The sequence below is a fragment of the Photinus pyralis genome, unplaced genomic scaffold, assembly GCF_008802855.1.
Source record: "Photinus pyralis isolate 1611_PpyrPB1 unplaced genomic scaffold, Ppyr1.3 Ppyr1.4_LG8, whole genome shotgun sequence".
NCBI lineage: Eukaryota > Metazoa > Arthropoda > Insecta > Coleoptera > Lampyridae > Photinus > Photinus pyralis.
In genome coordinates, this window is record NW_022170819.1 from 27933114 (window position 1) to 27949077 (window position 15964).

Genomic DNA, 15964 nt, shown 5'->3' on the forward strand with positions numbered 1-15964 from the left:
TATTCTTATTTGTGGACGTATAGCAAATAATGAAGAGCATTTAAAGCTTCCCGTACTACGCGGCTACTATAAAGCTGCTCTTTAAGCGATCCTATTGGTGTTTACACGACTTTAGTTTACCCTGAGATTCACATACCCACGACTACAGTGCCCTCTATCCGTGACCATCCATTTTGTATTGAAAGCATAGGGCGAATAGCAGTCCATGTACTATATGGTCTAAGGCCATACCCCAACATAGTTCAAAAGGACGTACCATCTATTACCATCACTTTCGGCACATTAATTACGTATAGCGCTATCCTTTATAGAGGTACCCTGAGCATGGAAGACAAGATTCGCATTATTTATTATAACTGTCAATCAAATTGTTAGCACAAATCACAGAGAAAATTATCAGATTTGAGACTTTACAACATAAATAAACCGCCTTTTTATTTATTTAAATCGCATAGCAGCAAGAAATGTTACATTTAAAATGGAAGATGTTACTTAGAAAGCTGGCAAAAGAAGAATTTGAAAAAAATTACAGCTGACAACTGGAAGAAAGTGTGTGAACATGTGGAAAGTGATTAATTATTGGTTGACGTTGATGAACTTTATAATAAGTGTTAATATAATGACAGTGATGATTCGGATTTTGAACTTTTACAAACGTAATGAATGTTCACTAAATGAGTATTATCACCAATTGGATATCATTGTTAAGATGTTGTACCTATTTATTTTAAATAAATGTACACGTGTAGCTTACTTACTATAATTAGCACTATAATTTCAAAAAGAAACCCCACCGATTGGACATATGCCGAAAGGTAGGCAAGACGAGTAGCGACCAAAATTTGATATTGCACGCACACACAGTCTATAAATTTCCTAAGAATATTGCACGGATCCTTCTTTGTGATCATGATACAAACGCACTGCATCAACATCATATAGGCCAAAATGATAATTGGAAACGAATTCACTTCCTATCGCAACTTAATCTCCGTTACCATTACACCTAAAACCATGCAATTAAAATTAAAATGTTAAACATAAACTTTACTTACCTACTTACGGTTTTTTTGATATTCTGCAAGCCAGCAATGAATTCACTGCAGCACATCATGCCAAACAAGGTAAACATATAGTCCTAAATTTGAATGGCGTAGCTCTATATAATAAAACTATTTCAGGAATAACAATTATGGACGCGTCTATCATTATGGCAAGCACTGTTATTCGTATTCAATTGATAACGCAATAATTACATAATATTTAGTGAAAAAACCGCCCATCATGTTTAGGGCGAATATTTTTAGTTAGATTTGATTTCGCGCGATCGTGAAATGTGTCAACTGTCACATGACTTATGAGACGCGCTAAGTTTGTTTTAAGCGTCCGACTCGCGTACGACATAGTGGTTAATGCAATAAAAAGAGATAGAACATGTTTCTTCTTGGTTAGAAAGTAATGGAGAGATGTACAAATTTCTTTGATATGTTTTTTAAAAACCGAGGTACGTTTGTTAAGGATAGCTGTATCTAGGTATTTATATATCTATGTGTAAATCGCTAATATTTTTACACGTGTTTTTTGTTTTACGAAATTTGTCATTAAAGGTGCTGTTTAAACTAAAATTTGTATTGCAAATAATCGGTTCTACGTAAAGACGTAGTTTAGTGTGTTAAAAGTTAATAGAAATGTAAGTATTTTCTTAATTGGGTAATACAATTTTGTTTGTTTGACGAAGGACATGTGTCTAGTTTTTAGATATAATGGGTGGGTGTGCCGCTGAAGGATGCAGCAATTCCGCAAAGAAAGGTTTCTTGATGAAACGATTTCCGAGGGACCCAAAAAGAAAGCAGGAATGGATGGAATGGATAATCAAAATGAAAAAAGGCAACTGGCAACCAACTGATGCAATGCGCTTATGCGAAGTAAGTTTATTCTAAGTTTATTTAATCATGTCCTACGAGATAACTTTTACACTTCTTAATTAACATGGAGTACATATATTATTAAATAACTAGTTATTTCTGTAGGTCCACTTTGGTCCCGAGATGTGGGAAAAGACCCGCGTAGATGGAAAGCGTGTACTAAAATGTAATGCTGTTCCGACAATGTTTGCTTTCTCCAAATCAACATTAACAAGAAAAGCACCTACACCAGAAAATACGTCAGTCCAAGAATTAAGTAAGTTTATACTCAATTGCTTAAAAATAATTACTGTACCTATACCTTTTTCATTGACAATTTCCGTAAACAAACATCAAAACTGGTTATATAAATTGCTATTCTAAAATTGCAAAATGTGTATAGTAGTATACCTACTAGCAGATGTAAAATACATTTTTTATGTCTTAGATCAAACCACGGATTATGGTATCAGTGATCCAGAACCTTCAACATCAGCGGCATCATCAGACATCCTTTCTGTCACGTTAGATGAAAATATTCGAGAATCGTCACCGTCAACCTTAACAGCTTCGACTTCATTCATTGATGTTCATAAAGACTGCAAATCTAAATTTTTGCGATATGAAAAAATGTATATAAGAGAAAGACAAAAGGCCAGACGGTACAAACAAATGTTATGTAACATTAAGAAGGAAAACAAAACCTTAAAAGATAAGGCAAGCAATATTCCAGATGAATATCCTATATTAAGAAATATTTTTAATGAGGATCAAGTAGAGGTTTTGAAGAAACGAAAAAGCAACCGATCAAGTAAGGGCTTGAAGTGGTCAAATTCTACAATTACTAAATCGCTCAAACTCAAATTCAGTTGTGGAGGTAATGGCTATGAGGAGCTGCTAAAACAAGGCCATCCTCTTCCTTCAAAACGAACCCTGCAAAGAAGACTACAGAATCTAACATTTGATAGTGGGATTTTAATTGAAGTTTTCGAGTTTTTACAAACAAAAGTTGAATCATTTTGTGAATTTGAAAAAGATTGTGTTTTAGTGTTAGACGAAATGGCCATCACTCCAGGCAACACGTACGATTCATCTCTTTCCAAATATTTTGGTGATGTGACTTTACCAGAGCATACTGGAATAGCAACTCATGTGCTAGTTTTTATGTTGGGTGGAATTACTGTGCGTTGGAAACAGGTCGTTGCTTACTATTATACTAGCAATTCGGTGAATGGTACAGTTTTTAAAGACATATTATAATGGAAATCCTTAAAAGAGCGGAAGAATTAAAACTGAACATTCTAAGCGTAACATCAGATATGGGTGCTTCTAATCAAGCATTGTGGAAAGCATTGGGTGTTATGGCAGGAAGGCATTCTGAAACTAAATGCAAAATTCCCCACCCAATAAATAACAATGAGTATGTATATATGTTTGCTGATGCACCACATCTTTTTAAGAATATTAAATCTATGCTTTTGTCAAATAAAATAATAAGAATACCCGACACGCTAAAAGAAAAATATAAATTGCCCACCAATGAAATAAGAGCAAATCATATTTCGGAAATTGCGGCATACCAAGAAGAACACGAATTTAAATTGGCACCAAGATTGTCAGAAGCTGATTTGCTGCCATCACATTTTAATAAGATGAAGGTATCTACTTCTACCAACATAATTAGCCACAATGTTAGCAGTGCCCTCAAGTTTCTTGCAGAAGAAATGAAAAAACCCGAGTACTTGACAACTGCTTGGTTTTTGGATCAAGTCGAACAATGGTTTTATTTAATGACATCCCGACATCCATCGAGTGCATTAAGCAAGTATAATAAATGTGCATATACGGATTCCATAACCTTTTTAAAGGATTTTATGCACATTTTTAAATCTTTAGAAGTTGGAGTGAAGAAAGTTTGGAAACCTTCGCAGACAGGTGTGTTAATTACAACGCAGTCACTGTTAGAACTCCAAGAACATCTTCTAGAAAACAAACAATATAAGTTTATTCTGACTAGTAGGTTTACTCAGGACTGCTTGGAAAATCTGTTTTGTGTTTTAAGAAGCAAACAAGTAGTACCAAATGCTTTACAAGTCAAAAACCATTTAAAGTTGATTTGTGTCGCGCAGTATTTAAAAAACCCCATCAGAGGCAGCTACGATGAAGATGATAGAGAATTTTTGTCAGGTTTTTTAGACACCTTACCTCATCTTATCCGAAAATATGATGAAGTAAAGATTCCAGAACAAGTAAATTACGATGGATATAATTTAAATTTTAGTGAACTAAATTCTTTGTACAACGTTTGTGGATATTTAGTCCACAGTATAATGAAAACTTCAAAAACATGTCCACGATGTTTGGCGGCTGTGGGTTCCAAAAAACCGATAAAAAATGTGTTTTCTAAGTTTACTAATCTTAAAAGATTCAAAGAAAATACACTTTTCTTCTGTACAGAAGAATTTTTTCATTTTGTTTTGCAATTAGAATGGATATTTAAAAAGTTTTTTCCCATAGTTTCAACTCAAAATATTAATTTAAAGGAGTTTTACTTGGAGAAAATGAACTTCAAAGATGTTTCAATCCCCGAATGTCACCGGTTAAAATATAAATTTATTAATAGATTTGTAACATTCAGGTTAAAAATAAGATCAATGAAACGCTAGGCCTCAAGTGCAATATACGCCAGCAAATCAGTTGCTGGCCATTGTAAATAAACACATTTTTCTACCTGTGAATTTTGTCTTTACCTATTTCTAAATCTCTGAGAACTGTTGTCATGTCCCTAACACAGTCACTGTACGTCCAACTATAGCGTCTAACCATTCCCCAGAGTTTCGTCACAATCAGTTAGTGTAAACCTCAGAGGTGTAACCAGTACTTACTACAGTCGCTGTAAATCGGATAAATGGTTGGCGCCATCTATTAGTTATGATTGTTATTATTAGTTTGCTCCAATATGGCCGATTTATGATAAGTTGTCGCCACTGTCCCTATAAAGTCACTGTAGGGCGTTCGAGATACCAAAAATATACGGGGTGTCAATTTTAAAACGTGCAGTCGGCCATATTTTCCAAACTAAAGAAGATATTGAAAATCGCGCAAAACCGTTTCGGGGGTATCGAGCGGGAACCAGAATGCCGTTATGACTGACATCCCCCTGCCCCCTCACCCCTCAGCAAAAATCCTAAATGGCAACCCCATACTTGTGACACATCGTTGGAAAGCTACTGACAAATGCTTTCCAGTCGTATCAGTAAAGTCAATATTCATTAAGACAATTTGACAAAAATTTAATAATCAACAAAAAAAACATTGAGGGATTTATGGCAAATTTGCCAAGAACTTCAACCTGAGTGGCTTCATTAAGCAATCTTGGTTGCTTTCTTTTTCTATAACAAGAATGATAAAAGAACCCTGTTAGTTTACGTAGCGACCTTTCTTATATCCTTAAGAACATGCGTCCCAATTTTGAAAGCGATCCGACGTTTCTAAAGTTATCGTGCACACGGATAGACGGACAGACAGAAAACAGGCAGACAAACAGATAATACAAAATTATAAACCATCTCCAGGATCGTTATTAAACGGCACAGGTGTAAAATTAAGTATGGTACGTACCTACATGAAAAAAATTATTTTTTACTATAACTTTTTTAGTAATAAACGCTTTCTCCTTGTGGCAAGCCTCGACGCCATAGCAAACCGAAAAGTGAAAAAAGTAGAACAATAGCTCTTAAGATAAAGATCTAGTAGCGACCGGACGGACGGACAGAGGGGCGGACAAAATGGGCACGTGCGCGCGACGTAACCCTTTCTTAAGTACGTATGAGCTCCATCTTATCCATTCAGGATGTCATCTCCAACGACGCATTCTACCTCAATCGGAGTGTTTTAAGGTAGGCCGCCCTACTGTGAGTTACCCAATTAATCGACTACGATCGCCGATAGGCATTTGCGATACCTATTGTTTACCATAGCCATACTGAATGCTGCCATTCCACCCCTTATGAATATAAAGAGGGGCGTTTTTAATGAAATACAAGTTTACAGTAGATATTTGTCGCATCGTAATCATTGAGATTTGACCAATAGTTAGGCCCCAATTGTTTACCTACTACCGTTTGGAAAATATCCAGTTCCTTACACAAGATAAATTATGTTCGCCAATTACATAAATAAATGGTAAAATCTGTTTGCTGACTTTTGTCTAATCTAATAATATTAATGAAAATTGAGGATTATTTCTATTTTGAGGGTTCTTCTTTGTACGAATTGTACCTCACTTAAAATGTCAAAGGTCAAAGTCAATTTGGAAGTTTCATAAGTTTATTAATACCTAATTGCTTGTTAGGGATTTCCAATTTAAAAAGCTCTCTCATAAAATCCAAATGAATGGCAATACCGAAATTGAATTCCTCTATTAAAAGCCGACTGAATTTCCTAATGGACCCTTAATTACAATATGCAATATGAAATCTTAGATATGCCCCTTTGCAAATACAAATTCCGGTAACCTGAATAGTATATCAAAGTATTGACAATCAGTTTCATTACTGAAATACCAGTGCTCAGCGGAAATGGGAAAAAAAAACTTATTCGTATTCTGAAACATATCTAACAAAATAGCATGCGTGACACTAATGTTTTTTATGTTCTTGTTTATTCCAACTCATAAATCTCGGACGTTCATTCAAACCCGTGTCTGTATATTTCGAAAATGAATTCCAGATATTTCAGTTAAATAGATTGGTTTTAAACGTAATATTCGTGTAATATTAGTAAGGCATGATACCTGGATCCTAATCAAATGACATGTAAATAAAGTCTTGAACGTTGTCCAATATCAAATATGTCGACTTTTGTTACCTAAATGCAAAAGCTCGCTGTCACGTTTATTGTTCAGAAATCTTAAAGTCATAGGTCGTAGGTCTGCAGATTCCAAAATCTGTCTGGGCAGTTTAGTGAGGATATGATTTAAAATGGGCGCTGTTTTCAATATAGCGAAATTGTGAATTTCAGTACATTATTATTCCCCATACTGTGTTGTTGCCCTCTTGAATCAAATATCGTCCTAAGTGTATTTATTTTTCTTATACCGGGTGTTTTTGTTTCATTTTCATTATGGGGATCTCTTAAACCGTGAGATACAAGCTCGCTTAAACGGGCAAAGTTACGCAGAATTTTCCCTTTCAAAGTTTGTTGTAACTCTACAAATAGCGAAGTTATGTCCAAAAAACCGAAAAATGTCTTGTTTTGTTGTCTTTTTAATCATAATTTTTCTGTTTGTAAAGGTACAAGAAAATTATTATATTATGTATGAATAAAAATTTATTTTAATTATTTTATTTTTAACGTAGGTATAAAATTCGTCTACTCAAAAACGTATACCTTACTACCAATTCTGAATTTATCCTATCAAAGCGCTTTAAAGACGTTTTTTAAACGTAAGTGTGTTTGCCGAGTCATTATCGTTACCAACTTCACGCCACTTTTGGCAGTACTAGGGTTATGTGCCAATCGTTCTAATCATGGAGGCAGAACAAAGGGACTGAAAGCTAGGCGTGTGACCGTTGGAAAACCGGAATCCATAGATATAAACAAATCATATAATTTTCTCTTGGGACTTTTATTTTAAAATTCACCAAAATCTTTAACTGGCACGCTTACTAAGAAATGTTAAGTAATTTGTCGTACCACCGAGTGCGTAAAAAATGCGTATGAAGCGCACGAGTCCTAAAAAATATAAAACATTAAAACGATTTTGCAATGAGATCGTTGTTCATCTGATTTTATTACTCCTTTCTTACTGCAATTATTACATTTTCCTATACTCAAGAAAAAAATCAAATGACACCACTGACATGTTAACCAATCCCGATGATTACTCTATGGAATCTTTCTGCCAAAGTTTAATAAGTAATCATTATTCCTCCTGTAGGAGCAGCAACACGCTGATGGAATTTGAAAAGTATCAGCTATTGGCATACCACTATCTGATACAGATAACAACCTTCTGTAAATATACTTTTGTTTACAGCTTGTAATAAAACCATATGGTGCACTTCCCAGCAGATTACAAGGACCGTTCAATCTGCAAAGAGCTAAAAAATTAATCCATTCCATTTCACTCAATCGTACTTAACGCAAGTCTCAATCCTAACACCCTGCACGTATCCGTCGTTGTCACCTTGATTTATAATGTACTTCCATTTACTATACTTATTTTTACCGGCCTTTGGAAAAATTGTTTTTTCGAGCGAAGCACATATGAAGTTATCATCTGGTTCTCCTATTCGATGCTCGATGGCTCCTTCGTCTACACCAAAAAAACCTTTGGCATCGTTGCGTTTGTTCAGTACAAACTTTATGTGTTCGTAGGGATAACTGGTAACATCTTCGCAGACCGTCGAGGCAGTACCGCATTGCGACACATCAACAGGAAATATTATATCCGCAAGGTCTTCAGTTGAATCGGGAAAAACGATTGCCGAATGCCTCTTAGTCTGATTGGTTAGAACAGGTTGTGTTGGTTCTGAAAAAAATAATAATGTACTTGAAAGTCAGCACTATGATTAAATTTGAACGTTGGCACATTTCATTTCCGGAGAGTATTTGTAGAATAGATGAAGTATCTGACTATGAGAGACCGTGCTTGCCAGAGGTGTGTCCCTAATCCTCTGGAAACCACCTTGGACATTTTTTAAACATTTTACATTGCCGATAATAATTTCACTGGCAATTTTAAAAATCGACACACTCGTAAGGAAATAGTTTTTGGAAAAAACGCAACAACAAGTCGATTTTGGTTGGAAGGGGGACATCTTTTATTTCAAAATTTGCACCCCTGGTGTCAACCCCCTAAATAGGGTTCCCTCCTCTTCAGTAATTTTAAATTGAGTGTTGAGTCGAGTGACATACCATTGGAAAGAGCTATTAATTTCCTACACGCCTTTGGTCATTTGGTGGATACAGGGTGTCAAACCACAAATAATTCAAATGGATCTTCAAGCTTTTACGTGAATAAATACGGTTATAAGAAATAGCACACAAAACAGTCCTGAAGAACGCATGAACTATGAGAAATGAACATAATAAAATCTGCTAATAACCCAGAAAAATTTAGACCCATAAAACTGGCTAAAGCTATCCCTATTATGAACAACTGACGATTTATCTGATATGTCAGATGCTAATGTTTCGGATTGGGTCTTAGCTCAGTACTGATGGTAAAATACTAATACGATTTTATTTCAGTGAACCAGACGTATGTATAACGGGCGATCAAAAATGAGTTGCTGTCGAGTCACCTTTGGAAGTTCAAGTTAAATACGATTTTCCATGTAAACAAAAATTTCAAAGGCGACTCGACAGCAACTCATTTTAGATCACATAGTATTACATAGTTTGTTGTATACCGAGTGGTCCAACGAGAAGTATACAGAGGGCTTTTAGGGTATTAAATTTAGAAATTTCGAAAAATCCTCGAACACGTCAATTTTGTATTCGAGGGGAACAACTTTTGGAATACAAATCAGGAACCCAAGTCTTCACCCCTCTACGTAGGGAGCTTAACCCCTAAAATTTTAAATGGAATCCTATGGCAAATGGCACATTATTTGAAAGCCAATTTAATCGTGATTACTAATCTGCTTTGCTTTTTAAATTCTATTGATTCGTTTCGGAGATAATTCGCATTTGAAATGGTTTTTTTTAAACCAAAACAAATGCGATCTAAGTCACCTTGTATTAAAATTTTATTTTGACGCTTCAATTTGTTTGTTAAACTTAAATGAACCTGTCAGTTCTCCGAAACGAATCAATAGAATTTAAAAAGCAAAGCAGATTAGTAATCACGATTAAATTGGCTTTCAAATAATGTGCCATTTGCCATAGGATTCCATTTAAAATTTAGGGGTTAAGCTCCCTACGTAGAGGGGTGTAGACTTGGGTTCGTGATTTGTATTCGAAAAGTTGTCCCCCTCGAATACAAAATTGACGTGATCGAGGATTTTTCGAAATTTCTAAATTTAATACCCTAAAAGCTCTCTGCATACTTCTCGTTGGGCCACTCTGTATATTTACCTGAGCCCTAGAGTGAAGTGTATCTTCCAATATAGTCGCTAGAATTTGAAAATTAAACCATAGGCGTGTAGGAAATTCAGAATCCTTTCCAATGATGTGTCACGCGACCACGCGTACAATTTAAAATTAATGAAAGGGTGGCAACCGTACTAAGGGGTTTGACAACAGGGGTGTCTATGTTAAAGTAAAAGAAGTGATAGACACATTCCCAGCGGAAATGTTAACAAAGATAAAACTGGAATGGAGTAATTTAATGGAAATTATTTTCATTTACTTCTACGCGAGCAAAACAATTGATTATTTTTCTTTCCCTTTTCCTTTTCTTCTTATTTATTTAGAACCACGACTGATTTATTTATCTCTCTCTCCCTTTCAATATACATATTTTTAAGTTCATTCCGCTAATTGTTTTATTTTCTTAGTTTAGGGTGGGGTTAAGTGGTAGAGCAGTTCTAGGGTGTTTCACCACAGAACTGAACTTCGCTCTGTTAGATTACGGAAAATTAATTTCATTTAATTTTAATTTTAATTATTTAGTTTATTATCTATTTGAATGTTTATATATATTTTTTTTCCTTCTGTACTTTCAGTAATATAATTATTATTAAGGAATAATGTGATTGGCAAGGATATTATAAGCGAAGAAAACATGAATAAGAGACACGATTACTTTAAGAAGTTGTGTGAAGAGATCTCAAGAATTGAAAAACGGCGTGGTCCGCAGGACAATAACGTATCGCCTGGAATAAGTCGAGAGGAGGTCTACGAGGAATTAAAAAAATCAAATGGGTGTTTCAGTGGAAGGGTAGACAATTTTTGGAGAGGAAGGAAGGAAGGAAGTGTAAGATGTACGATGAAGAGAAGATGCGCGATACCTGCAGAAGCAGTGTTAAGGTGCAAAAAAAGGAGATATCCAAGACTGTAAACATTATAGACATGACATGCCATGAAATGGCAAGAATATGGGAAGAGTTGGAAGGGCATTGTTCATTCTTAGACAGATTTGTGGCAACAGACAAACAAGTATACTTTGAAGTAATTCTTTACGGCTCCACAACAATGGACAGTTTTGGTAGCATTTTTTGTTATGAAAAATAAGTGAACTCAACGCGCAGCATCGCGCGGTTATAAAGTACTTCATGAAAGAGGGAAGTGCTGCGAAAGTTCTGTATGAAAAAATGACCCTACCCGTTCACTAAGGCCCATTTTATTGTCAAGCAAGATATTGGTTCGAACAATTTCGATGGGATCATGACTCGATTCAGGACCACCTGTGCGAATGTGGATGTAGGAACTGATGAAATCATAAGACATTACTACTGTTTGATCGATGAATGAGAATCTAAGTGCTAGCAAAACAAGCTGGAGTGTCCCAACATACTATACACGACCATTTGGTTACGAAAAAAGTGGTTGCTCGATGGATTCTCTCTCTCTCTCGCTCCTCAAGCCACAGAAAAACCGGGGAGAGGAGTGTCAGCAGTCAGGAGCGGATTGGCAGAGACGACGAAACGTATATTTCACTGGGTCCCTCTCACAAAAGAGGAATCAAGGCAGACTCTTAGTCTGAGGGAATTTAAAACAATTGAATGCTTGGGGCAACCCTTTACTCATAACGGAAAAAAACTGCACGACATTTGCAACGTTCACAAAGCTCCCATGTTCAAGTTATTATCGCAAACCGTGGCTTCACAGAATTACCGCATCCAATCTTCAGTCCAGATTTTGCATCATGCGATTGCTTTTTGTTCAAACATAAAAAATATCCCTGGACCACAGACTTGTATCAGATGATGATCTGAAACGCGCAGTCGCAGCGTGTTTTGAAACGCAAATACTATTTAAATGCACCAGAAGTTTTCAAAGTGAAAGCCCGAGTTCATCGAGCAAACTCATGAAAAAAAGACACTTTAACCACATATTGTAAACGAGCTTTTTTGCAGAGAGTGATCCTTAATGACGAATCATTGGATAGTATCATTAACATTCATGATTTTCAAAATTTTATGCGCTATTGTTCATAGATAGGACTAAACGCCATAGAAACGCATAGTAACAATCGTGGAGACAAAGTAACACTTTCCATACTATGTTTTTTACAAAAAAGTCCGGTAATTTGGTAACTATACACAAAAAGACACTTTTAACACGTGTTGTACACGAGTACATTTTATTACTACCATTTTTGTTTCCAATGCATTTTCTAATAGAACGCCTACTTCGGTAAATACCCCAAGTCCCACACGATGTGTTGCTATCACATGCTGAATAATTTTGAACTCCCGAATGGGAAAGAAAGTACCGAAAAATAAAATAAAAGGACAACAACAGAATTTTTAGATTTGCTTTTTATCATTCGTTTGTGAAAATACATGTTTGCCGGTGTTCATTCGATTGTTAACTTAATTTAAATATTTTAGTGCGTACGGTTTGAGGTCGTCCAGACTGGAAACAGAAACGTGCCGTTTTAATGACACACAAAAGCGAGTTTATATCCAAGTTCAGTGGATGAGTAGAGTAGGTGTCGAACTGCGGGATTCCCCAAATGTAGGTGTTAATAGTAATCATACGCAAGCAAAATGTTAATAAACTACCAATTACATACCGGATAACGTAAAATTAGGAGTTATATTCAAAAGTAATGATTCGTCTCCTTCAAGATTATCAGCACGCTTCTTGGATATGATTGCTGAACAGGGTTGTGAAAGGGATGCTGTCTCTCCTATTTTCTAAAACAATATTTCGCAGTAGTCAAAACTGGGAATAACGCAATTGCTTTTAGCAAGTTAATAATCTATGTAATTCATACAAATTTAGTGATACTTACCAATCGAATGACCGTAAACACACTAAGTGAAACAAAAACCGACGACAACATTCCTCTAATTGATTTTCGCAATTTTTGTGCACATGACCCGTTATTTAAACTGGTTTCCAATGACACCGATTCTTATATAGTCTTATGTATAACTAAGAACGAACCGAATCGATTAAGACATTCATGAGAGCGTTGAGGTTATCACTTTGTAATCGGAGGTGTAGTAGGAGGTGGCAAGTTATTATTTTTATGCCTTACTAACATATCATAGCACATTTTATATATGCGATACGCGGGCGGTACTTAATGCCCCAGAGCATTAAGTATCACCATAGTGACTTATTTATACTTAATGACAAAACAAACAAATATTTGCAGGTCATTGAAAATTAGAAACGTCAATTATTACATTACATGTCAATACCTACTAACTCACAAGATTGGCCTTATTTCGAATAGTTTCTGGAACTTCTTCCTCATTCATGATGAATTGAATTATTTAAAATTCCGTTTGACGTTTGGATGGTTTCAATCATATTAACAAATCCAAACCACGCATACTTGATCGAACATAATGAATTGGCCCTCGAGCTTTTTAACTCGTCACCCTCAAGAATATAAACATCACCAATACATAAATAACTATTACCCCACTTGTAGAAAACCTTAGTTTGGGAGACATTGTTTATATGTATACCTATAGACGCTCGTGTCAAGCAAGTGCAAAAGGTTTCCATGACCTAACTATTTTAAACAATAAAAGTGTGCAATTTGGGTTGCCTAGCAGTGACATCGCTCCTATTTAAATGATAATCTAAACCTATGATTGAAATTCTATGTATGGATTGCTCGGCTCCGTAAAAGTGTGTTGCGAAGAAGCTTTTGACGAATGACATACAGATATATGATACAAGCACTAATTTACCTACATCTGGGAGCAATTGTCACATATCTCTTCCTGTATGAAATCGATCGCTAGGTTGAATAGTATCGGTGATAAAGGGGAGCCTTCTGCTACGCCACATTTTATCTGGATTGACTCATTTCTTATTGATATTTCAACTTTGTTGTTCGTGAGCAGGGCGATTATTGAGTCATACGAACTTTTCGATACACCTTTTGCAATCAGTAATTTTGAAAGTGGCCAATTCGGTTGAAAGCTTTAGACACACAAGAAAAGTGACAATGCTGTTCTTCTGTTTTTTTGCGTGTGATAGACAGACGTTGATCAGTTTTGCGTTGACATGGCCACGGATAGCCAAGGGGATGGCTTTGGATTTTCCACCTAAGATTTCAACATCTTTCAAAAAAGAGCTACCTTTCATCCCACCTAACTTACACTCACCTAACGCACTAAACGCGCATTCAGTCATCAGTCACTCAAATTAAGGGTACATTCAACGCAACCACGGAACGTACCGTGTACCGTATACCTTTTACAGTGACTGTATAAAGAAAGTGTGGCCATAATGCTCCATGCCGACCATGTTTTTTCCAATTTATCATTAAACTGATTGGTTTAACTGGTTTAACCGATTTAGTTTGGTTTTGGTATGGTTGTAATAACACATGGCGGATCTCCCAACTACCAATAGAAAATATCACCACCATTTTACCGCACTGTATCTATAAAGTCACTGTATAATATATAAACTAATATTATTCGCGCTACAACTGGTTGCCATTGATAAATGTCTCTAGTTGTCCCATGTTGACTCCAAATTTTCACTGAAAAACCCTATATTATATGCTCAAGACCCTTACCGATAAGCGGGCAGCCTATCAATTGCAAATTTGTAGGTAATATTACTAATTCCGACTTCTTGTTTGTTTAAAGTGACATCTTGGTAATCGTTAAATTGACACTTTAGTTCCTGTAATTGACACACCTCAAATTTTTAATCAAAAAGTATGCACATCTCACTTGGTACTAATCGCTTTGATCTCAAAGTGTGCTTCATCGTATCACTCAGAAGATAATAAAGTAAAGATTATCGCTCTTTGGACAAATTTAAAATCTTACACAGTGCCGGATTTAGTTCATGGACCGCCGGGGGCTGAGTCATACTATGCCGCCAGTAAGTAGGGAAAAAAGCTAAATCTTTTTTTTTTTGTAATACTTCATTTAATTTTTGTTGTTTTTCTAAGTTTTGTCGTTTCCAAAATGCATCTCCTTCATTTCCGCTCATTTTTTAGAAACTTCACGAAAACACTCCACTAATAAATGAGTGTAATTTTCTGCGCTAACGCGTAATGACGTAACGGAATTGACGACACGGCGTGTCAGAGTCGGCGCTGGCGGTGGCTGGCGCTGAGACAAAACAATACTCAAATTTAAATAAACCCCTAATGAGCATCTAAAAAAGCGGCATAGCACCTCGGTGTGACCCTATGCGGACACGCGGTCATTGGATTTGACCCATTTTCAATTGGCTTGTTACATGTGGTATATATGTTAACTGTGAAAAGTTTGCACTGAATAGATTCAAGCGTTTGCCAGAGACCGAGAGGCGTGACCCTACGGGGTCATTGGATTTGACCCATTTTCAATAGGCTTGTTACACGTGGCATGCGGGTCAACTGTGCAAAGTTTGAACCGAATCGGTTCATTCGTTTGGCAGTTATCGTGTTCACGGACGGACAGACGGACACCATCGACTCCCCTATAAAGCTTACATCGCTTTGCTCTGCCCCTTAATAATTGTTTGTAATAAGGGTTTACCAAGTAAATGTGCTCGACACAATATAGTCAATGGAAAATAGAGATAGATAACTTATGATGAGGTAATAAAGCGCTCCTTTGTCGTTTGTCAGCAAAGTGTAGATTTCCCGAAAACATGAAACGTGTTTTTGCTAGGGTTTTTGTGCGACCCAGCGACCTGCTACCGCCGGCAGCCCGAGCCCGGCACTGCTCTTATAGGTGAAGAGACGAAGTTTTATTACCATGCTATTTCTGAAACTGAATCCCAAAAATATCTACATTTAGAATTAAAACGTGACGGGAGCGACGACGTACCGCCTCTCAAAATTTACCGCCGGGGGCTAATAGTCCCATAGCCCCCCCCCCCTAAATCCGGCACTGATCTTACACCAAAGAAAAGTGTATCGAAACAAAATGAGAATATCTTAAGACTAGGCTTCATGTAATCGAAATGGA

At 36.3% G+C, this 15964-nt stretch overlaps 1 protein-coding gene across 2 annotated transcripts; it reads right to left on the bottom strand.

Moving 5' to 3' along the window:
* Positions 1-7678: 7678 nt before the first annotated feature.
* Positions 7679-13056, bottom strand: LOC116179710 (protein spaetzle-like). Of its 2 annotated transcripts, none has more exons than XM_031499528.1 (4): positions 12817-13054; positions 12595-12718; positions 8046-8439; positions 7679-7998 (listed from the first exon to the last, which is right to left on the bottom strand). In XM_031499528.1, the coding sequence occupies exons 1-4, from the start codon at positions 12865-12867 to the stop codon at positions 7794-7796; spliced, it is 774 nt and encodes a 257-aa protein (XP_031355388.1). In that variant the 5' UTR covers positions 12868-13054; the 3' UTR covers positions 7679-7793. The 2 variants fall into 2 exon arrangements, with proteins under 2 accessions (XP_031355388.1, XP_031355389.1); XM_031499529.1 differs by having other exon boundaries at positions 7843-8008; positions 12817-13056.
* Between the last annotated feature and the right edge of the window lie 2908 nt (positions 13057-15964).

What these genes read in the sequence shown, in the direction of transcription:
- LOC116179710 (XM_031499528.1), bottom strand. Translation starts at nt 12,867, where the DNA reads ATGTTGTCGTCGGTTTTTGTTTCACTTAGTGTGTTTACGGTCATTCGA. An exon ending in TGTTTACGGTCATTCGATTG is followed by an intron (nt 12,719 to 12,816) that starts GTAAGTATCACT and finishes ATATTGTTTTAG; the next exon opens with AAAATAGGAGAGACAGCATC. An exon ending in AGGATTGAGACTTGCGTTAA is followed by an intron (nt 7,999 to 8,045) that starts GTACGATTGAGT and finishes AGCTCTTTGCAG; the next exon opens with ATTGAACGGTCCTTGTAATC.